Below are 22,684 nucleotides of genomic sequence, written 5' to 3'. Positions count from 1 at the left end.
CTGAGTGGACTGCCTGGCAACAAAGGGATTGGATATGCGCAGTCACGCGAGTGCGCCGTTCCTTCTTTTTCTTCTTGAATGAATACGCTATTGTCCGGTTGGAATATTATCGCAATTTTACGTTAAAAATACCATAAAGATTGATTTTAAACAGTGTTTGACATGCTTCTAAGTACGGTAATGGAACATTTTGACTTTCCGTCTCTAGTTCCGCGCTCGCGCGTTATGCCTTTGGATAGTGCTCTGAACAAAACGGAGGTATTTGGACATAAATATGTATTATTTCGAACAAAAACAACATTTCCTGTGGAAGAAGCAGTCCTGGGAGTGCATTCTGACGAAGATCAGCAAAGGGAAGATAATATTTCTAATACTAATTCTGAGTTTAGGTTGCCCCGAACTTGGCGGGTGTCTGTATAGCTCTCTCTGATGGCTGAGCTATGTACTCAGAATATTGAAAAATGTGCTTTCTCCGTAAAGCTATTTTAAAATTCCTGGTTGCATCCAGGAATAGTCTATCTATAATTCTTTAAATAATTGTTATATATTTTGTCAACGTTTATGATGAGTATTGTTGTAAATTGATGTGCACATTCACCGGAAGTTTTGGTGGGAATACATTTTCTGAACGTCACACGCCAATGTAAAATTGTTTTTGGATATAAATATGAACTTTATCGAACAAAACATACATGTATTGTGTAACAACGTCCTAGGAGTGTCATCTGATGAAGATCGTCAAAGGTTAGTGCTTCATTTAGCTGTGTTTTGGGTTTTATTACCACGTCTTTGCTTGGAAAAAGGCTGTGTGATTATTTTTGTCTATGTACTCTCCTAACATAATCTAATGTTTTGCTTTCGCTGTAAAGGTTTTTGAAATCGGACAATGTGGTTACATCAAGGAGAAGTGTATCTTTAAAATGGTGTAAAATAGTTGTATGTTTGAGAAAGTTGAATTATGACATTTTGTTGTTTTTGAATTTGCCGCCCTGATATTTCACTGGCTGTGTCCCGCTACGTGGGACGCTAGCCCATAGAAGATATATAAAATATATTTGTTTAACACTTTTTTGGTTATTACATAATTCCATACGTGTTATTTCATAGTTGTCTTCACTATTATTCTACAATGTAGAAAATAGTAAATATAAAGAAAAACCTTTGAATGAGTAGGTGTGTCCAAACTTCTGACTAGTACTATATATATATTTATATATATGATTGTGTGTAGAGTTATGCAGGGATGCAAACTGGTGAGGGCTCAAAAAGGTGACCTTTTAATTTTTTGGCAGTGAAACATGTAATAAATCCCTGCTAGCGGGAAATGCAGGGTAACTAATTAAACAACAAAGAATATGATCTACATGATCAGTCTCTGTGTGTAAAATAAAAAGTGGTTCATGTGAAACTAACTCACAGCTAAAAAATGTAAAGCAAGCAATCCAATGTAATTTGTTGCCTAGACTTTACTGCAAATGACACTCAAGTCTTGAGAACAAAACTACACTAATATTGCAGTTAGCCATGACAGCCTTTATAATAGAACGCTTGTTACCATGACAGCCTTTATAATAGAATGCTTGTTACCATGACAGCCTTTATAATAGAACGCTTGTGACCATGACAGCCTTTATAACAGAACGCTTGTGACCATGACAGCCTTTATAATAGAACGCTTGTTACCATGACAGCCTTTATAATAGAACGCTTGTTACCATGACAGCCTTTATAATAGAACGCTTGTGACCATGACAGCCTTTATAATAGAATGCTTGTGACCATGACAGCCTTTATAATAGAATGCTTGTGACCATGACAGCCTTTATAATAGAACGCTTGTGACCATGACAGTCTTTATAATAGAACGCTTGTCACCATGACAGCCTTTATAATAGAACGCTTGTCACCATGACAGCCTTTATAATAGAACGCTTGTCACCATGACAGCCTTTATAATAGAACGCTTGTGACCATGACAGCCTTTATAATAGAACGCTTGTGACCATGACAGCCTTTATAATAGAACGCTTGTTACCATGACAGCCTTTATAATAGAACGCTTGTTACCATGACAGCCTTTATAATAGAACGCTTGTGACCATGACAGCCTTTATAATAGAATGCTTGTGACCATGACAGCCTTTATAATAGAATGCTTGTGACCATGACAGCCTTTATAATAGAACGCTTGTGACCATGACAGTCTTTATAATAGAACGCTTGTCACCATGACAGCCTTTATAATAGAACGCTTGTCACCATGACAGCCTTTATAATAGAACGCTTGTCACCATGACAGCCTTTATAATAGAACGCTTGTGACCATGACAGCCTTTATAATAGAACGCTTGTGACCATGACAGCCTTTATAATAGAACGCTTGTGACCATGACAGCCTTTATAATAGAATGCTTGTGACCATGACAGCCTTTATAATAGAACGCTTGTGACCATGACAGCCTTTATAATAGAACGCTTGTGACCATGACAGCCTTTATAATAGAACGCTTGTGACCATGACAGCCTTTATATTAGAACGCTTGTCACCATGACAGCCTTTATAATAGAACGCTTGTGACCATGACAGCCTTTATAATAGAACGCTTGTCGCCATGACAGCCTTTATAATAGAACGCTTGTGACCATGACAGCCTTTATAATAGAACGCTTGTTGCCATGACAGCCTTTATAATAGAACGCTTGTCACCATGACAGCCTTTATAATAGAACGCTTGTTACCATGACAGCCTTTATAATAGAACGCTTGTCACCATGACAGTCTTTATAATAGAACGCTTGTTACCATGACAGCCTTTATAATAGAACGCTTGTCACCATGACAGCCTTTATAATAGAACGCTTGTCACCATGACAGCCTTTATAATAGAACGCTTGTCACCATGACAGCCTTTATAATAGAACGCTTGTCACCATGACAGCCTTTATAATAGAACGCTTGTCACCATGACAGCCTTTATAATAGAACGCTTGTCACCATGACAGCCTTTATAATAGAACGCTTGTTACCATGACAGCCTTTACAATAGAACGCTTGTTACCATGACAGCCTTTATAATGGAACGCTTGTGACCATGACAGCCTTTATAATAGAACGCTTGTCACCATGACAGTCTTTACAATAGTACGCTTGTTACCATGACAGCCTTTATAATAGAACGCTTGTTACCATGACAGCCTTTATAATAGAACGCTTGTTACCATGACAGCCTTTATAATAGAACGCTTGTCACCATGACAGCCTTTATAATAGAACGCTTGTCACCATGACAGCCTTTATAATAGAACGCTTGTTACCATGACAGCCTTTATAATAGAACGCTTGTGACAACACACACAAATATTGCACTTGGGAAAAAAACATCTTAAAGTAGAAATAGAATGAAACAAACAGGCATTCTATTTTTGCTCTATTATAGAGGCCACTATAGACACCGATCAAGTGCACAAGACTACATGTATGCAAAAATAATGTTCACCGAGTAAAAACATTTTATAATCCCCCTCACTCACACACACACGTGTTACTGTCAAGTTCAACACAACAAAAACAATATCTTTGAGCTACACTGCACATTATTACATTGTACACTTTCTGCCTGTGGACATCTGTTCTACAACGTGCCAGCAGAGCATGATACCCTTTGTTGGCATCATTGATCTCTTTCAGGCAGAGTACACTTGGCATAACCCTTTTATCCACTGTATTGAAAAAGTGAGAAAGAGGGAAAATGTGTGGTGTTCCTTTCACCTTTATAGTGGCATCCAGCTTAAGCCAGGCCCATCTTCAGCTACACTTGATCCCTGAATCCACTTGTTTATTAACAAGCAACGCCTCATTTTCACCTAATTCTCTCATTCGCTGATGTGCCAAAAATCTCCCCCATGACAGAACCCCCCCGCACTTCTTCATTGCTGTGAATTGCTTGCTAGTTGAGACTTCTGCTCTTCACTCTGTTGTCAGTTTAGCCTACATTTCACTGATCTTAGTAGCAGAAAGCATTTTTTATTTGGGTCCTTTGATCGCGGGGGAGGCACTAGTCATGTCTGCAGTTTTCGGTTTTGCTATTTGTTTCAAGTGTATTCGTCTATAAATAAATCTCTTTGCCAAAATTCATCATCTCTCCCATGTCTTATTCGACTAGTAGTTGTTCTGAAATGTTTATTGCTTGCCTACATTTTACTCCCTCTATGTTTAATATAACACACGTACATGAATTATTCATTTCGGTTGCCTATCCTGACGTGAAGTTTGTTCTATAGAAAGTATTTGACACTGATGTGTGCCACAGAAAGTACTTGACCCTAGTCAAGTACTTTCTGGAAATTAGAAGGGGGGGTGGAAATTAGAATGGGGGGAGGAAATTAGAAGGGGGGGGGGGGATTTCGGCAGGCAAGAAATGGCCTTGCCGAAACACCCCCCCATTCTATTTTCTTTAATTTTGTGACTAGGGTCAAGTACTTTCTGTGAAACACATCAGAGTCAAATACTGCTAGCACATCTGATGTTGTAACGTTAGCTGTCTGACTTTATTAGCAAGCTAATTTTCACACCATAAACTCAATTATTTGATCCGTTAAGTTGGCTAATGTTGCTCAACATTACTCTGGCTAGCTAACGGAGAATTTGATCCAGCTAGCAAGATACTTAACAATGCTAATACTTGTTCCACCACACCTTCTCCCTCACCTCAAATTTTCCAAATGCCAGTTGTTTTTCGGTTACAGCTCATGAAGTACGCTTCATCACCTTCTCACCCCCGTCTCCGTGGCCTGGCTTCTCACCTAATGTTACCTCTTCCTTATCGTTCAGGGAACAGGCTGCTGTAACTGGCAAGCTGTCTTTCCAGAGTGCGCGCTGATGCTGTAACTAGTAAGTTGGTTGTCTCTTCTGTCACGTGCTGCGCTGCATTCTGTTGTTATGTAAACGATTGGCTGAGCCTTGGATAAAGCAGCCAGTATTGCTCCAAACGCACATCACTTGTTCGCTTACCTCCAACCCCCCCACGAAATGGCAAATTTCACCGAAAGGTGACTAGTTAACATCCCTGGTTATGAGGATGACTGAGTGAATCTTTGTAAGAATGCAGATATAGGCCATTCCGTGACCCTTGGATTTAGCCCCATCCAGCATAATATCCAGCATTCATCTAGCATCCATACTGTAGGTACCATTCAGCATAATATCCAGCATTCATCTAGCATCCATAATGTAGATACCATTCAGCCTAATATCCAGCATTCATCTAGCATCCATAATGTAGGTACCATCCAGCATAATATCCAGCATTCATCTAGCATCCATAATGTAGATACCATTCAGCCTAATATCCAGCATTCATCTAGCATCCATAATGTAGGTACCATCCAGCATAATATCCAGCATTCATCTAGCATCCATACTGTAGGTACCATTCAGCATAATATCCAGCATTCATCTAGCATCCATACTGTAGGTACCATTCAGCATAATATCCAGCATTCATCTAGCATCCATAATGTAGGTACCATTCAGCATAATATCCAGCATTCATCTAGCATCCATACTGTAGGTATCATTCAGCATAATATCCAGCATTCATCTAGCATCCATACTGTAGGTACCATTCAGCATAATATCCAGCATTCATCTAGCATCCATACTGTAGGTACCATTCAGCATAATATCCAGCATTCATCTAGCATCCATACTGTAGATACCATTCAGCATAATATCCAGCATTCATCTAGCATCCATACTGTAGGTACCATTCAGCCTAATATCCAGCATTCATCTAGCATCCATACTGTAGGTACCATTCAGCATAATATCCAGCATTCATCTAGCATCCATACTGTAGGTACCATTCAGCATAATATCCAGCATTCATCTAACATCCATACTGTAGGTACCATCCAGCGCACACACACACACCTGTTCGCTAAGCCCTCCCCCCATACCCCCCCATGCACTTACACAACCTCCATTTTGTAATTGGTCAGCACTAGAATCTAGAGCACTGTCACACAGAGGCACGCACGCAAGTACACACTCCCAGTACACACACTCCCTTACAAGCTCACAGACACACACACACACACACAAACATACCTGTTCCTTTACCAAATCATGAATATTGGAGTAAACCATTTGGTGTGAAGAAGCCATCGTGATAGCTCTCGCTTTAATGACTTCACTTTGTGTGTGTGTGTGTGTGTGTGTGTGTGTGTGTGTGTGTGTGTGTGTGTGTGTGTGTGTGTGTGTGTGTGTGTGTGTGTATGTATGTATATGTGTTTGCCTGAGTTGATTTTGCCCCACCGTGGATCATCCAAAGTGCTGGCGTTCCATTTCCAAATGTGCATTAATACAAGCTCCATTCATAACGCATTGCATTTGCTTCCACTAATTAACAATTAGAGTACAAAACACGCTCTCACTTCGAGGGCTTCCATTTCGTCTTTCCTCTGCATATGCAAATGACACACTTCATTTTTCCTTTTCCCCCACAGCAGGTCAATGTTTGTGAAATATCAGCTGGCGAATGCAGACAAGTTGAATAAACATGAGTCATCAAATGTGTGAGAATGTATGGAGTCTGGGTCGGTGGTGGGGTTGCTGGGTGTGTTGTGTGTGTGACAGGGACACTTTGCTGAGTGCTTTTTTAAAGCCTCCGGCTAATGGCTTTGTGAAGGGTGTGGATGAATATGAGATGGCCACACCGTGATGACGGGAATCTTTTAGCTAGCGCCGAGCGGAGAGGGGCACCTAGCCGAGGGTGTGTGTGTCATCAGTTCAGAGTTTGTGTACAGTGTGCTTTTGAGCACTCCTTTGTCCTCAGACGTTCGTGGTGTTTCTGATTTGAGGGTAAAGAACGAGAATCAATGTGATGTGTGTGTGCGCTCCTCTGTGTGTGTGTGTGTGTGTCTGGATGTGTTTAACTATACTAGTAGGAACTAGAAGTCCGCACAAGAATAGTAAACAAACAAAAATTTGACCAACTGGTGACATTTTGTTAGTCTCCCATAGGTCAAATGCTATTTCTAGGGGGTTTAGGGTTAAGGTTAGAATTAGGGTTAGAATTAGGTTTAACGTTAGGAGCTAGGGTTAGTTTTAGGGTTAGGTTTTCAGGTTAAGGTTAGATTTAGGGTTAGGGAAAATAGTATTTTGAATTGGACTGAATTGTGTCCCCACAAGGTTAGTTATGCAAGACTGTGTGAACACAACTTCCACTGACCTGGCACGCTAGTTGACACGTTGACCTGTGTGTAGAACCTCTTGTTGGGCAGGAGCTCTGATACGCCATTGAGGGCCTCGACCGTCAACGTGTAGTTGGAGTTGGCCATGAGGTTGACCACGGTGACCGTGCGTTCGGTCAACCCGCTCTGCTGGGGCATGAAGCCCACGCTGGCCCCGCACGGCTCACACTGCAGCCCCACGCACCGGCGGCAGCCCACGCTGTAGGTCAGGTCCCCCCTGCCGCCCGTGTCCGTTGGTGCGATCCACTCCAGGATCAGGGTGGACTGCTTGAGGGTGTAGACCAAGTCTTTGGGAGGAGAGGGGGGGCCTGGGAGGGAGAATAAGTCACATTTAGTGCTCGTCTTATGGCCCCCGTATGATGTTAAAAGTGTTAGGCATTTCTATGACATATGATTATTCTGTATGATGTACTTACTACCTACAGTGCCACAGCAAGTCACTGAGAACACATTCTCTTTTACAATAACGACCTGACCAAGATGACAGCGATATACGGTGCAGCAAAGCAGAAAAGTGAGGACGTAACAGACTAGGTACCAGTACATCAGACATCAGTATGAGGGAATGACTAAGGAAGTGTGTGGGCTAGATAGCAATCAGGTCTAAAATCAGTGCAATGTATTTGAATTCAGCATTAAAACCAGTGGTAACCAATTACTACAGAACACGTCACTCTGTAGTCCCATTCTCAAAGTGTAGCCCGCCCAGAATCGTAGCTACATAGTGTTATTGTGCTAGCACACATCTGGCTACGATGCCTACGTAATACTTTGATAGGATTGAGATGAGAAAGGGATTATGGGTGATGCATGGGGGGAGAAGAACAGAGAAAATAAGACTAGCCAAAGCAACTAAAGCTTGCCTGGTCTAGATGAAATGTGTGTGCTTATGACGACAGAACAAAGGAGCCGTAAGTGAGACATGTATAATATGCTGCTCGCCGACTATCTTTATTCACTCATGCGATTTCTAGACAGTCCCTGATCTACCGACCACCTCATTATACGGCGGATTGAGAAATAAAATGGAGGGAATTCTATTAGTGATGGTGAAGTGTAATGCTGTGTGTGTATACTGGGTGTGGTTGTGTGTGTGTGTGTGTGTGTGAGAGAGCGAGAGAGATAAAGGACTGTCTATTAGTTATTTAAGTCAACAGTCATGGCTGGAACAAACGCCTTGTTTACAAACCGCAAATATGAGTCACCACAGAAAAGGTGGTTAGTGCTCGCGGAATGAGAATCCTCTCTGTTATCAAAAGGTGAAATACGACGGGTGCATCTCGATAGTCCTACGTAGCTTCCTCTCTTCACCTGGTAGAGGTTCTGACAACGGTCAACCACACTCATGCGCACGCAGAACGGTCACTTTCAAGGTCTTGCGCTACCTCAAGGCAAAGCCTTTACATGACGCGGGGTAACCGTGCATGTTTCAACACATGAACGGAACATAAAAAGTACTGGTCCATTAAAGGACATTGATAGTGGTGGTGGTGTGTGTGGGAAAGTGACAATATTTCTGTGGTAATAATGAACGTGCAGGTGTAGAGGGGCGATAAACGTGTCAGTGGGTGTCCGTGGGTGGATACTGAATGCTCTCTCAGTGGGGTTATGTAACAAGGTAACAGGGGCTTGTGGCCAGAAGTGGGGCACAGCTGTGGTGTGTGACGTGTTCATCAGCGAGCACGGAGCAGCCCACCTTCACTTATTCATTAACACGTACCTGTACGCACACAGCTGGGCCTTCATAGCCTCGTCTCTCCTTCTCTTCCAGCTCTCTCTCTCAAAGTTCCTCTTAGTCTCCCTCTTCCCATCTATCATTCCTTCACAACTCTTCTCAGTTCTCCTCCCCCTCTCCATCTGTCTGTCCTCCCATCTGCCTGTCTCCACCTCTCCACACAATAGCTTGGTGGAATCAGGAGATGGTCACAATTACTGAATCAATATTGTAATTAAATGTGGTAATTAAAGAGCTATAAATGCTATCCCCGACTGCCCCTGATCGATATGAAAGCACCGGGAATCAATATCGTGATTAAACCTTCTAATTACAGAGCTATAAAAAACTGGAGCTGATCCGAGCCAAGAATGAACACACTCAATTTCTGACCTCTGTGTTTTATTGTCTGGTACACTATAGAGCATATTATTCAAGAAGCTTATTAGGTGGATTAAATCAGGTGGCGTGTGTGTATTTAACCATCAACACTACAGAGGGTTAGTGGTTAGATCAATACTGCTGCCCCTGGCGATATGGTATGGAATTAGCCTTGTGAATGTATGTGTGTCTTTGGAGGGGGAGTGTGGGGGGAGAGGAGGGGGGTTGCTAAAGTGATGGAAGGCTGAAAAGAGATTGGGGTGACCACGTGGGGGGGGGGGGTAGGCTAGAGGGAAGATTTCAGTTTAGTGGAGGACTGATGGGTGAAGTATGAAGGGAATAGGGGAACGATAGAGGGATAAGGTGAAGGACGGGTGAAGGACAGTGGGATTGGGTTACCTGATGGATGGAGGGATGGGGTAGAGAGAGCGGGAGGGAGAGGGAATAATTAAGTGATGAGGTTGGGGAAGGGGAGGAGGGATGAAGGGACAAGGTCAGTGGGAGGATGGAGGGGAGAAGGGATTATGGTCAGAGAGGAAGTGAAGGAGAGAGAAAGACTGAGAAGAGGAATGACAGGGTTACATGGCTAGAGGAGAGGTGATATGATAGAGTGATATAGTCAGATGAGGAGTTTGCATAGGAACAGGTGAGTATGCACATGCGTGTGTGTGTGTGTCTTACGGGTGCAGGGGGCGGAGGGGTTGTCCAGGGGGGTCCTGAAGTGATCCTCCTCACACACACACACCACCGATCCTTCCTCCTCAGCCACACTGTTGGCTGGGCACAGAAAACACTCCTGCTGCCTGGATGACATCTTATACGAGCCAGGGGGACACGCTGAGAAAAAAAGATCAACATAAATATGCATTAAAAACACATTACATGGTATTATTATTTCAGTTGGTGTATGTTTTAAAACTGCTGTAACGTACTGATAATGGTTTAGCGACATGGGGTACATACATTTAAGCTAATTATGTCTTCTGGGAGGGGGGGAGAGAGAAAGCGAGGACTAGGAGGAGGGAGGGGGAGAGAGGAGAGAAAGAGGAGAGCATGTGAAAGAGCTAGAGCAAGTTCGAGAAAGCGAAAGGGAGAGAGAGAGCAAGAGAGCGATTTTAGAAGGCGAGATTTGATGACTCAGCCAGCTGTAAGGCTGAACACAAACACATGATGTTGAGCCTCTAAGCTGAACATATGGTCAATAGAACTGGACCAGCTAGTCAGTACAGAACCAACACATGCTGTCCAACCTCTCTTCAGGCACCGAGCTGCTCAACCCCTCTACCTTTTTCCTCTTTCTCCAATTCATTCTGTCATCTCCTCCCTTCTTTCTTGCGTGTTAACGGCTCCTGACAATTCCTTATTACACAACTCCGTTTAATTTGGGACTGGGGGCACGGAGAGAGGGAGAGACGGGGAGAGAGAGAGGCAGGGAAAAGAACGATAGAAAAAAAGAGAGTGAGAGAGCGACTACACGCACACGGCACAAGCACGCACGGTCGTTAGTACGGGCCCGCGCGCACAAACTATTTCCACTCTTTCTCACTGGGGTTCATTTTCCGCTTGCCGTGCCAGAGCTCCGAGTGGTAATGTGTGTGAAATCAGTTGAGCGCTGCTCCCCTCTGTCACCGGGTCCCCAACAACATTTCTACATTATCACCTTCAGCACGCTCTCTCTTCCCATTATGATCACCATCATATTCATCACTGCCGTTCCCTATCCTACTGCTAATGCACTGAGGTTAGATAATACATGAATGTGGCTGTGAAGACAACCGGCCCCAGCCTCAACGATGTAACCGTGTCTGAGTGGAGGGTAAAGCCTGAATGGTGAATAGATAGTGGGTTTGGGTGTAACACACACACGTAGACGCAACACACACAGACAGATGCATCACGCACACAATTTAAGACACACATGCACACACAGCCTCGAAGTCACACCGATTAGCCCTTTCAAACTCCCCAAGCTGAGACTGATGTGAAAGTGTGAGTGTGTATGGCGTAGCGGTGTCTGTAAGAACCTTGTAATCGTCTGTCTAATGTCTTCCATTACACTAACACCGAACAGCCTGCTTTGTAGAGAACCACTCTTTAGCTACAGTGCTGCAGAGGGTGAAGAAAAACCTTGCTTCTGAAATGGCTGGATGTAGCTGCTCTCTTTTTGGCAGGGGTGCCCGTTTTATCAGTACAATTACATGTAGATCAGACTGCCCGCGTGCGCCATTGCGCGGATGTTGATTTTGTTCACCCACACCAGAAGTGATAAAGACACGCAGGTTGAAACATCAAAACGAACTCTGAACCAACTATATTAATTTTGGGACAGGTCGAAAAGCATGAAACATTTATGGCAATTTAGCTAGCTTGCTGTTGCTAGTTAATTTGTCCTGGGATATAACATTGGGTTGTCATTTTACCTAAAATGCACAAGGTCCTCTACTCTGACAATTAATCCAGAGATAAAAGGGTAAACCGAGTTTGTTTAACGTAATCTTTCTTCCTTCAGGCTTCTTTGGACTTTATATGGTGGTTGGCAACCAATTCAAGGTGCATTACCACTACTGGACTGGAGTGTGGACCTCATTTGATGCAGAAAAACTAATCCATGCTTTTGTCACTTCTAGATTAGACTACTGCAATGCTCTACTTTCCAGCTACCCGGATAAAGCACAAAATAAACTCCTGTTAGTGCTAAACACGGCTGCTAGAATCTTGACTGTAACCAAAAAATGTGATCATTTTACTCCAGTGCTATGATCTCTACACTGGCTTCCTGTTAAGGTTAGGGCTGATTTCAAGGTTTTACTGCAACCTACAAAGCATTACATAGGCTTGCTCCTACCCATCTCTCCGATTTGGTCCTGCCGTACATACCTACATACGCTACGATCATAAGATGCAGGCCTCCTTCTCCTATAGAGTTCCATTTTCACGGAATGGTCTGCCTATCATGTCAGAGACGCAGACTGTCTCGACCTTTAAGTCTTTATTAAAGACTGGGCCTCCCGAGTGGCGCAGCGGTCTAAGGCAGTGCTAGCTGCATCACTGCAAATCCTGGTTCGATCCCAGGCTGTGTTACAGCCGGCCGTGACCGGGAGACCCATGAGGCGGCACACAATTGGCCCTGCGTCGTCCGGGTTAGGGGAGGTTTTGTCCGGCCAGGTTGTCCTTGTCCATTCACGCTCTAGCGACTCCTGTGGCGGGCCGGGGGCAGTGCACACTGACACGGTCACCAGGTGTACGGTGTTTCCTCCGACACATTGGTGCGGCTGGCTTCCGGGTTAAGCGAGCAGTGTGTCAAGAAGCAGTGTGTCCTCTGAAACACGACCCCGCCAAGCCGCACTGCTCTCGACCTTCGCCTCTCCTGAGGCTGAACGGGAGTTGCAGAGATGGGACAGGACTGTAACTAACAATTAGATATCACGAAATTGGGAAGAAAAAAAACGCTTTAAAAAATATAAAAATATTTATTGAAGACTCATCTCTTCAGTAGGTCCCATGATTGATTGTAGTCTGGCCCAGGGAGAGAGAGGGAGCGGAAAGGGGGTTAAAGGTGAGCGGAAAGGCACTGGAGCGATGAACCGCCCTTGCTGTCTCTGCCTGGCCGGTCCCCTCTCTCCACTGGGATTCTCTGCCTCTAACCCTATTACAGGGGCTGAGTCACTGGCTTACTGATGCTCTTCCATGCCGTCCCTAGGAGGGGTGCGTCACTTGAGTGGGTTGAGTCACTGACGTGATCTTCCTGTCTGTGTTGGCGCCCCCTCGGGTTCGTGCCATGGGGGAGATCTTCGCGGACTATACTCAGCCTTGTCTCAGGGTAGTAAGTGGTTTGCGGATCTCTCTCTAGTGGTGTGGGGGCTGTGCTTTGGCAAAGTGGGTGGGGTTATAACCTCCCTGGTTGGCCCTGTCCGGGGGTATCGTCGGACGGGGCCACAGTGTCTCCCGACCCCTCCAATCTCAACATCCTGTATCTATGCTGCAATAGTTTGTGTTTGGGGGCTAGAGTCAGTCTGTTATAGCTGGTGTAATATATTTTTTTCTCTCTCTCTCTCTCTCTCTCTCTCTCTCTCTCTCTCTCTCTCTCTCTCTCTCTCTCTCTCTCTCTCTCTCTCTCTCTCTCTCTCTCTCTCTCTCTCTCTTCTCTCTCTCTCTCTCTCTCTCTCTCTCTCTCTCTCTCTCTCTCTCGTCTGCTTTTCAGCTGAAACGCCATGGCACTCGTCTAAAGGTAGAGGGGAAAGCAACAATGCAATGAATACAGTCCCAGAATGCCTGTGTTGTTTCTGTCCAATACCCCCTGTATCCCTATTGGGTCCTTCTGGGAGTGTCTCTTACCTATTGGCAGTTGGCTCTGACTGACACAACCTTGTTGACAACAACCTTCTATTTGGGCCAAGCTACTGTATAGACACTGGTACAGCTTTCTGTCTTGACTTCGCTCGTGTCGCGTAAACGTACACACGTTATTGTCATTGCACCCAGACTGCTCACACACGTCAACGAGTGTCTGCGTAGCCAGGCGCTAAAATAGAACTTTGTTCTATTTCTGACGCTTGACGCACTGCAAGTCCCACCTCTCTCATTGGTTGTTAGGAGCATATACCCATGTGGGTGATTGAAAGATCGATCAATAAATCAAATGTATTCATGAAGCTCTTCTTACATCAGCCGATGTCACAAAGTGCTATACTGAAACCCAGCCTAAAACCCCAAACAGCAAGCAATGCAGATGTAGAAGCACGGTGGCTAGGAAAAACTCCCTAGAAAGGCAGGAACCTAGGAAGAAGCCTAGAGAGGAACCAGGCTCTGAGGGGTGGCCAGTCCTCTTCTGGCTGTGCCGGGTGGAGATTATAACAGTACATGGACAAGATGTTCAAATGTTCATGGATGACCAGCAGGGTCAGATAATAATCACAGTGGTTGTAGAGGGTGCAACAGGTCAGCACCCCAGGAGTAAATGTCAGTTGGCTTTTCATAGCCGAGCATTCAGAGTTCGAGACAGCAGGTGTGGTAGAGAGAGAGTGTCGAAAACAGCAGGTTCGGGTCAAGGTAGCACGTCCAGTGAACAGGTCAGGGTTCCATAGCCGTAGGCAGAACAGTTGAAACTGGAGCAGCAGCACGACCAGGTAGACTGGGGACAGTGAGGATTCATCCGGCCAGGTAGTCCTGAGGCATGGTCCTAGGGGGAGAAAGCGAGAGCGAGCGAGAGGGAAAGCGAGAGCGAGCGAGAGGGAAAGCGAGAGCGAGCGAGAGGGAAAGCGAGCGAGAGGGAAAGCGAGAGCGAGCGAGAGGGAAAGCGAGAAAGCGAGAGAGAGGGAAAGCGAGAAAGAGGGAAAGCGAGAGAGCGAGCGAGCGAGAGGGAAAGCGAGCGAGCGAGCGAGCGAGAGGGAAAGCGAGCGAGCGAGCGAGCGAGAGGGAAAGCGAGCGAGCGAGCGAGCGAGAGGGAAAGCGAGCGAGCGAGCGAGCGAGCGAGAGGGAAAGCGAGCGAGAGGGAAAGCGAGAGAGCGAGCGAGCGAGCGAGAGGGAAAGCGAGCGAGAGGGAAAGCGAGAGAGCGAGCGAGAAAGCGAGCGAGAGGGAAAGCGAGAGAGCGAGCGAGAGGGAAAGAGAGAGCGAGCGAGAGGGAAAGAGCGAGCGAGAGGGAAAGCGAGAGAGCGAGCGAGCGAGAAAGCGAGAGGGAAAGCGAGAGAGCGGGAAAGCGAGAGAGCGAGCGAGAGGGAAAGCGAGAGAGCGAGCGAGCGAGAGGGAAAGCGAGAGAGCGAGCGAGCGAGAGGGAAAGCGAGAGAGCGAGCGAGCGAGAGGGAAAGCGAGAGAGCGAGCGAGCGAGAGGGAAAGCGAGAGAGCGAGAGGGAAAGCGAGAGAGCGAGCGAGCGGGAAAGCGAGAGAGCGAGCGAGCGAGCGAGAGGGAAAGAGAGAGCGAGCGAGAGGGAAAGCGAGAGAGCGAGCGAGAGGGAAAGCGAGAGAGCGAGCGAGAGGGAAAGCGAGAGAGCGAGCGAGAGGGAAAGCGAGAGAGCGAGCGAGCGGGAAAGAGAGAGCGAGCGGGAAAGAGAGCGAGCGAGCGGGAAAGAGAGCGAGCGAGCGGGAAAGAGAGCGAGCGAGCGGGAAAGAGAGCGAGCGAGCGGGAAAGAGAGCGAGCGAGCGGGAAAGAGAGCGAGCGAGCGGGAAAGAGAGCGAGCGAGCGGGAAAGAGAGCGAGCGAGCGGGAAAGAGAGCGAGCGAGCGGGAAAGAGAGAGCGAGCGAGAGGGAAAGAGAGAGAGCGAGCGAGCGAGAGGGAAAGAGAGAGCGCGAGCGAGAGGGAAAGAGAGAGCGCGAGCGAGAGGGAAAGAGAGAGCGCGAGCGAGAGGGAAAGAGAGAGAGCGAGCGAGAGGGAAGAGAGAGCGAGCGAGAGGGAAAGAGAGAGCGAGCGAGAGGGAAAGAGAGAGAGCGAGCGAGAGGGAAAGAGAGAGAGCGAGCGAGAGGCAAAGCGAGAGAGCGAGCGAGAGGGAGGGAAAGCGAGAGAGCGAGCGAGAGGGAGGGAAAGCGAGAGAGCGAGCGAGAGGGAGGGAAAGCGAGAGAGCGAGCGAGAGGAAAGCGAGAGAGCGAGCGAGAGGCAAAGCGAGAGAGCGAGCGAGAGGCAAAGCGGAGGAGCGAGCGAGAGGGAAAGCGAGAGAGCGAGCGAGAGGGAAAGCGAGAGAGCGAGCGAGAGAGAGGGAAAGCGAGAGAGCGAGCGAGAGGGAAAGCGAGAGAGCGAGCGAGAGGGAAAGCGAGAGAGCGAGCGAGAGGGAAAGCGAGAGAGCGAGCGAGCGAGAGAGCGAGCGAGAGGGAAAGCGAGAGAGCGAGCGAGAGGGAAAGCGAGAGAGCGAGCGAGAGGGAAAGCGAGAGAGCGAGCGAGAGGGAAAGCGAGAAGAGTGAGCGAGAGGGAAAGCGAGAGAGCGAGTGAGAGGGAAAGCGAGAGAGCGAGCAAGAGGGAAAGAGAGAGAGCGAGCGAGAGGGAAAGAGAGAACCCGGACCTGCTAGAGCAGTACTGTCAGACCTCGGCCCCGGCAGTAAACCCCAAAAAGATCCAGATCTCAGGGAATTAGACCAAAGTTCTCAATTGGTTCACAAAACCTCTTCTACTAACACACTGAAGCCTCAAGACCAGAACATCCAATCAATCAGAATAAAACTAATTGCTTATTGGAAAACAAGCACAAAGCAAAATGCAGTGCTATCTGGCCCTAAATCGACAGCTAACTATTTGACCATGGTTACTGATCAAAACCGTAGAAAAACCTTGACAAAGTACAGGCTCAGTGAGCACAGCATTGCCATTGAGAAGTGTAGACACAGGAAAACCTGTCTCACTGTAGAGGAAAGGCTGTGCAACCACTGCACAACAGCAGAACCTGAGACAGAGCTGCATTTCCTGAGAAAATGTCAAAAATATAGAACAATTAGAGAGAATCATTTCCCCAAATTTGAAACCTTTATTCAAGGTTTCAAAGACCTCTCTGGTGAGAGTAGGTTACGTCCTGTTGGGGGAGAACGCAGAGAGCTGTGGGTTGGCAGCGCACTACATTGTTGCCTGCCATAAGATGAGGGACAGTGTCTGACAGACCAATCAACCTGCACATGTCCTCTATGCTTATCGTTATTGTTCAATGTATGGTTATTTTGACCCTTGGTTATTGTTGTTACTGTTGTCCCGATGACAATTTTGATTCTTATTATTTTAATATTGTAAATATCCAAAGTAAGCTTTGGCAATATGTACATTGTTATGTCATGCCAATAAAGAAAATTGAATAGAAAAATTGAGAGAGCGAGAGAGAGGGGGAAAGAGAGAGCGAGAGGGGGAAAGAGAGAGCGAGAGGGGGAAAAAGAGAGCGAGAGGGGGAAAAAGAGAGCGAGAGAGAGCGAGAGAGAGAGAGAGAGAGAAACGGCACACAGCTGGGCCAGAACAGCTGGCTGCCCAACTTATCAATTTGTCCTGTGTGCTGTGCAAGAAGCTTGATTAAACGGGACATGGAAAGTCTATCCCCCCCCCCCCCCCCCCCCCCACACACACACACACACCCACACACCCACCCTCAAGGTGTAATAACACTGATGTATAACGGTGGGTTGTGCCAAGTCCCTCTAGGGGAGAAGAGAAGACGCAGCACAGCACACAGGGAGGAGGAATAGAGATAGCCCTTGGCTAACAGCAAATAAGCACAGGGAAAGATCAAAGGAAATAGAAGTGAGGGAAAAGGGGTCATGCACAGCTCAAGTAGAGAGAAAGAGTGGGAGAGAGGTAGAGAGTGAGCTGTCAGCACGCTAGTATAGAGAGAAAGATCATTCTACTTCCTGAAGTTTTAATAATACAAGCACTGTAACGCTGAGCTCTGCCAACTGCCTGGTGGCTAAATATACAACATAGATACTGTCTAGCGAAGAGAAAGAGATGGTTAGCAGCATCTACAATGCCAGTAGTGGAGGATGTTATGGAGGAGGCAGTCACACAGAGGGAGCGGTAGAGAGGTCAAACACACACCACTGTATTCACATTGTTGTCAATACTCCTGGACGGGTTGGCACCGGTGTCCATTTTCCAAGCCGTTAGCAAGGAGTCTTTTGACCATACACTGTTTAGTGGTCTTCTGTAGCTCAGCTGGTAGAGCAAGGCGCTTGCAACGCCAGGATAGTGGGCTTGATTCCCGGGACCAGGCATAGGTAAAATGTATGCACGCGTGACTAAATCGCTTTGGATTAGAAGCGTCAGCTAAACGGTATATATTATTCCAAGCTGTTTGCTAAGTCAAAATGTGGCTACCTACACACACACACTATGCAAAACAAACAAATAAACAGAATCATTCGATGGGTGACAAATACACAATAAAAAAGAGCAAGCATATTTATGGTTTTTATGTTTGGTTTCAGGTGAATAGCTTACAATGCCTTGTCTTTCACATTTCAGTGCTCCCCCCTCACCCTGTCTCCCCTCCCCCCCTCCCTCTTATCTTTCTCTCCCTCACCCTCTCATTGCACATTAATAAATCATGAAGCACTTAATACAGTAAATATGAGCAATGAATTGTTTCTGTGCCTTTCTGACAGGACGTATTAATGAATATTAATGAGGCTAAAAGAGGTTTGCTTTGCATACGCACACACACCAACACATACACAAAAAAGCTAAGGACACACACACACACCCAGGCGACACACACACACACACACACACACACACACACACACCCAGGCGACACACACACACACACACACACACACACACACACACACACACACACACACACACACACACCCCAAATGGCCGTCATTATTTCAGGCCATCATTTTGCTCTGTCTTATATTCAAATGTCAGGGTTAGATTTGCAGGCGGAAGGAGGGATGGAGGGCGAGAGGGGGGGGGTGCAATCAATAATTTATGACCCCATATTCAGATTACTGGCTCTCTGCTGCTAATGCTAATTGATGAATGGGATAAATCACCATTCCGGGGGGAGGAAGAGGGACATTTTAAAGGTCCTGGGGATCAAACAGACAGATGGCTGGGGAGGAATGACTGATCACAGTCACACCTAGTGCTAATGGAGGGGACATGCTAGATGTAGCACTGTACAATGACCGCGGCAACGCATAACCCAACCTAAAGGCTGGCTGTCACCGGAATAACGAGCGAAAGCCTCCGTGTTCTCAGTACAAACTGGGGGCTACAACAACACAGCAGATGTCTAAAGCCGCAACGATGACGTCGCAAACAATGTTACGTCATCCACACAAACAGCATCTTCACAATCAAAGAGGAAGTCTGCTGCTGAAAGATGTCATCATGGTAATCAAAGGCCTTTCCAAGCAGCCTGCGGCTGGCTGGCGAGAGAGAGACAGCGAGGGAAAGAGAGAGAGCGAGGGAACGAGAGAGAGCGAGGGAACGAGAGCGCAAACGAGAGAGCGAACGAGAACGAGAGCGCGAACGAGAACGAGAAGAAACAAACACACACACACAAAGAAACACAGGCAGAAACACACACACAGGTTCTGAAGGGAGATGCTGTTTACAAAGTTTAATACTCCTACTTATACCTCCTCTCCCAGACTCCTCTTGTTTCTCCGACTCGCTAACCTCCTCCCTACCTCCGCTCTAACTCCTTTCCCCCACCTCTCATCTCCTTCTTTACGCTACTCTACTTTGATAACACAAACTAGGTCCAGGAGAGATACTTGAGTAGTGTAAAGAGACGGATCTAGATGAAAATCTCATTCAGGAGATGTCTCCCGCAGACACCTACACCGTATACCCCCCCCCTCTTGAGTGGTACAGCGTAAAGACAATGGCTCTCCCACACCACATGTCCCTGCGAGAATTACCTTTGTTAAATCACTGGCATTAAATCAATTGTGCAACACCATATGCATATGTGATATGATTTATTTGACAATAAAAACAACATCTATACAACCACACGTGGATACAATGCATTTCAAAATCATAGAGGATAAAACAAAAAAGTTTAGAAACGTATTTCCATTGTGGTCCTCGTTAACAAAATACATAATTCATCAATGAACAACAAATGAAAGATGGAAAACGAATGGAGTTGAGGCAGTTTGGTAAAGTCTGTATGGCTTGAGCGGAGGGTGCGTCGATGGTACAGTACAGCCAGGGTGAAAGTCAGTCTGTCGGACAAGCCAGGAGCCTTCCATCGAGGCCCGTCGCTTTGTCCGACGTTCCCAGTTCCTCCATAGTAGCCTCTCCTCCGTAGGCAGCCTCTCCTCCGTTGCCGACAGTGTAGAACCCACCTGGGTGATGCTTCGGCAGCAGTAAAGGGGCAGAAAATCAACCACACCTCAGCAGTGATCAAGAACAGTCCCTCTGCCTCTCGGACATCTCAGACACTGCAGTCTCCACCTTCTAAACGGCAGGCGAAACAAAAAAGCCGGAGCTGCTGCTGCGCTATTTACACAAACATTAGCCATCCAGCTAGCCAGGAAAGGCAAACAAACGGACTTAACGTCTGAACTTTGACATTGAAGACCACAATATTTATCTGAACAAAACAGATTTATCAAAAATAAAAAGTTAATTATTATATTTTTTAAACACTTACAAATGCTTAAATATTTACAAAATATACATGAGCTCTCTGCCTAGGCGACCTCACAGCACCATGCCAACCACAGAACTCTTTGTTCATTTAAGAAATAATGCCCAAGGAGTAGGCCATATACCACAAACCTCAGGAGGTGCCTTATTGCTATTATAAACTGGTTACCAATGTAATTAGAGCAGTAAAAATAAATGTTTTGTCATACCCGTGATATACGGTCTGATATACCGTGGCTGTAAGCCAATCAGCACTCAGGGCTCGAACCACTCAGTTTATAATATGAAGCAGAACTGTGGCTTTGGACACAACACATCCAAGGCTAGAGTAAACACTGAGAAACGTTTCAAATCGGATGTTGATGAGAGATAGATCTCACTAGACATATTCTCACTAGACATATTCTACTAATGTAAATCCACCCACTCAGTCGCTCTCCCTCCCTTTCTCACAGCCTCCTCTATGCCTCACACTTTCTTCCTCCCACTAGCCCCCCCGTCTCTCATTTCCCTGGGCTTATCTGCGTGTGGTGGAACAATGGGATGATGGCAGACGAGGGCTTCAATTACAGGATATTACACCGCTCTTCTTTCTCCTCTCATCCCTCTCTCCATCCTAATCACACTAAACAATTACCGAGGACTTCAGTATAAAGAGGGATGCACTCATTTTGGTTCTCTCGCTCCCTCTCTTCTCTCTCAAACTTTCCATCGGTCCTTATCATTCTCTTCATCTCTCGCTTTACCTTTTCCCACCCTCTCTCCATCTCGCTTTCTCTCCCCATCTTTCCCTTTCCAACTCTCCATCTTTCTGTATAGCATTCCTCATCAGTACCAGTCATTCAGTTGGCTACAGCCCCAGCCATCCCATGCAGTCCCTGCTCACTGTAGGGCTCTTTGTGATATCCCCCTCTCCCCTCTCTCACTCGACCTTCATTCAACGTTCCATTCATCCATTGCTTTCCAGGCCCATCTTTCCCTTGCTTCTACTCCTCCATTCCTCAGTCTAACTCAGTCCCCTAATTGGATTAGAGATTATCAAGAGAGCTCCATGTTCTTGTGAACCGAGTTCTGGACTGCACAAAATAGCTAAATGGCTCTGCCCCCCCCCCCCCCCCCGCGCGCGCTCCATTCATTTGTTCATGCCTCCCTCATCCATCTATCAGTTTCCCGTTTTAAAGCATCTTTTCATTTGATAAGTGTTCTTATCTAACCATGTGGCAGAGGTCCCTGCCGTCTTTGGGCCGAGTCAAAGTGTGTGCGTCATTCAATATTTTCCCTCTCCCTTCATCTTATCCCTCTACATCAGATCTAGCCTTGTGTCTGAGGCGGGATTGGCTACGACATCTCCGGGGTGTGTTTGTGTCCCATCTCTCTGATGGATTGCTTCCATTTAGCCCGGCAGCCGGGCCATTTGTTTCACATTCACAACCAGGTCTGATCACGCACGCACACTTCCTCACTACTTAGGCCATTCACACACACACACACACACACACACAGAGTTGCAGTAGCCCTATATGCAAATAGACCATTGCCATATATGGATCTGTACCATTTACTTTGAACTGGACTGTGTTTACAGCATGAGCGGTTGTGAGTAGATGCGCTTGTTTTGAGATCAAAGCGAGAGCTGCATGTAGCCACGAGTGCACATTTTGTTCATATCCTTTACTATTTAGTGAGTTATTATCCCAGTTATAGATCATTTGTAGTCAGCAATGGGGGAGTGATTGCTTCCTACAAGAGCACAAAACGTGTACATTTCTAGCCATCTTTAAAAGAGAGTCAGGTAAAGAGCATGTTTATGTCTTAAAGGGGAAGTGTTGTAATTTGAGACAGGCTTAAGCTAAGTAGCCAATCAGCAGAGGGTAGCATAATTTGTCTGATTCTCTGTAATAATGGGAATAATTATGCATTTTATTTTGTAAAGTGGTTTCTTGCAGCAAACTACACAACATGTTCAGTCACCTTGTCTGAAGGACAAGTGGATAAACAAGTTAAGCCCTGCATGTTTTTTTCAAAAGTCTAGGCCCACATTGAATGTGGGCCCACATTGAAAACCACACATTGGCTGCAACTGTAGGCTGATTGATAGAACAGCTAATTCATGTAAAAATGTTATGGGATGCATTTTCTTCATTGGCTTTGATGGTATGCCACTCTGGCAGACTTACATTATGATACAATAGCCACAGTAGCCTACTTGACCACAGTTAAAACTGTAACCATAACTTTAAGCGGTGTTCATAGTAAACGCTCAGCG

General features: G+C 46.1%; 1 protein-coding gene across 1 annotated transcript in view; it reads right to left on the bottom strand.

The window, feature by feature from the left end:
* The window catches only part of LOC115173437 (ephrin type-A receptor 7), a 155,128-nt gene that overhangs the window by 36,909 nt on the left and 95,535 nt on the right, over positions 1-22,684 (bottom strand). The window contains exons 4-5 of the mRNA XM_029731495.1: positions 10,031-10,186; positions 7,233-7,562 (exon numbers count right to left, since the gene is read on the bottom strand). Coding sequence (XP_029587355.1) covers positions 7,233-7,562; positions 10,031-10,186 — 486 coding nt within the window. The remainder of the gene's footprint in view (positions 1-7,232; positions 7,563-10,030; positions 10,187-22,684) is intronic.

The sequence above is a fragment of the Salmo trutta genome, chromosome 34 (assembly GCF_901001165.1).
Source record: "Salmo trutta chromosome 34, fSalTru1.1, whole genome shotgun sequence".
In the NCBI taxonomy this organism is placed as follows: domain Eukaryota; kingdom Metazoa; phylum Chordata; class Actinopteri; order Salmoniformes; family Salmonidae; genus Salmo; species Salmo trutta.
Note: the sequence above shows the minus strand (reverse complement) of the source record. Positions and strands in the feature narration are given on the sequence as shown.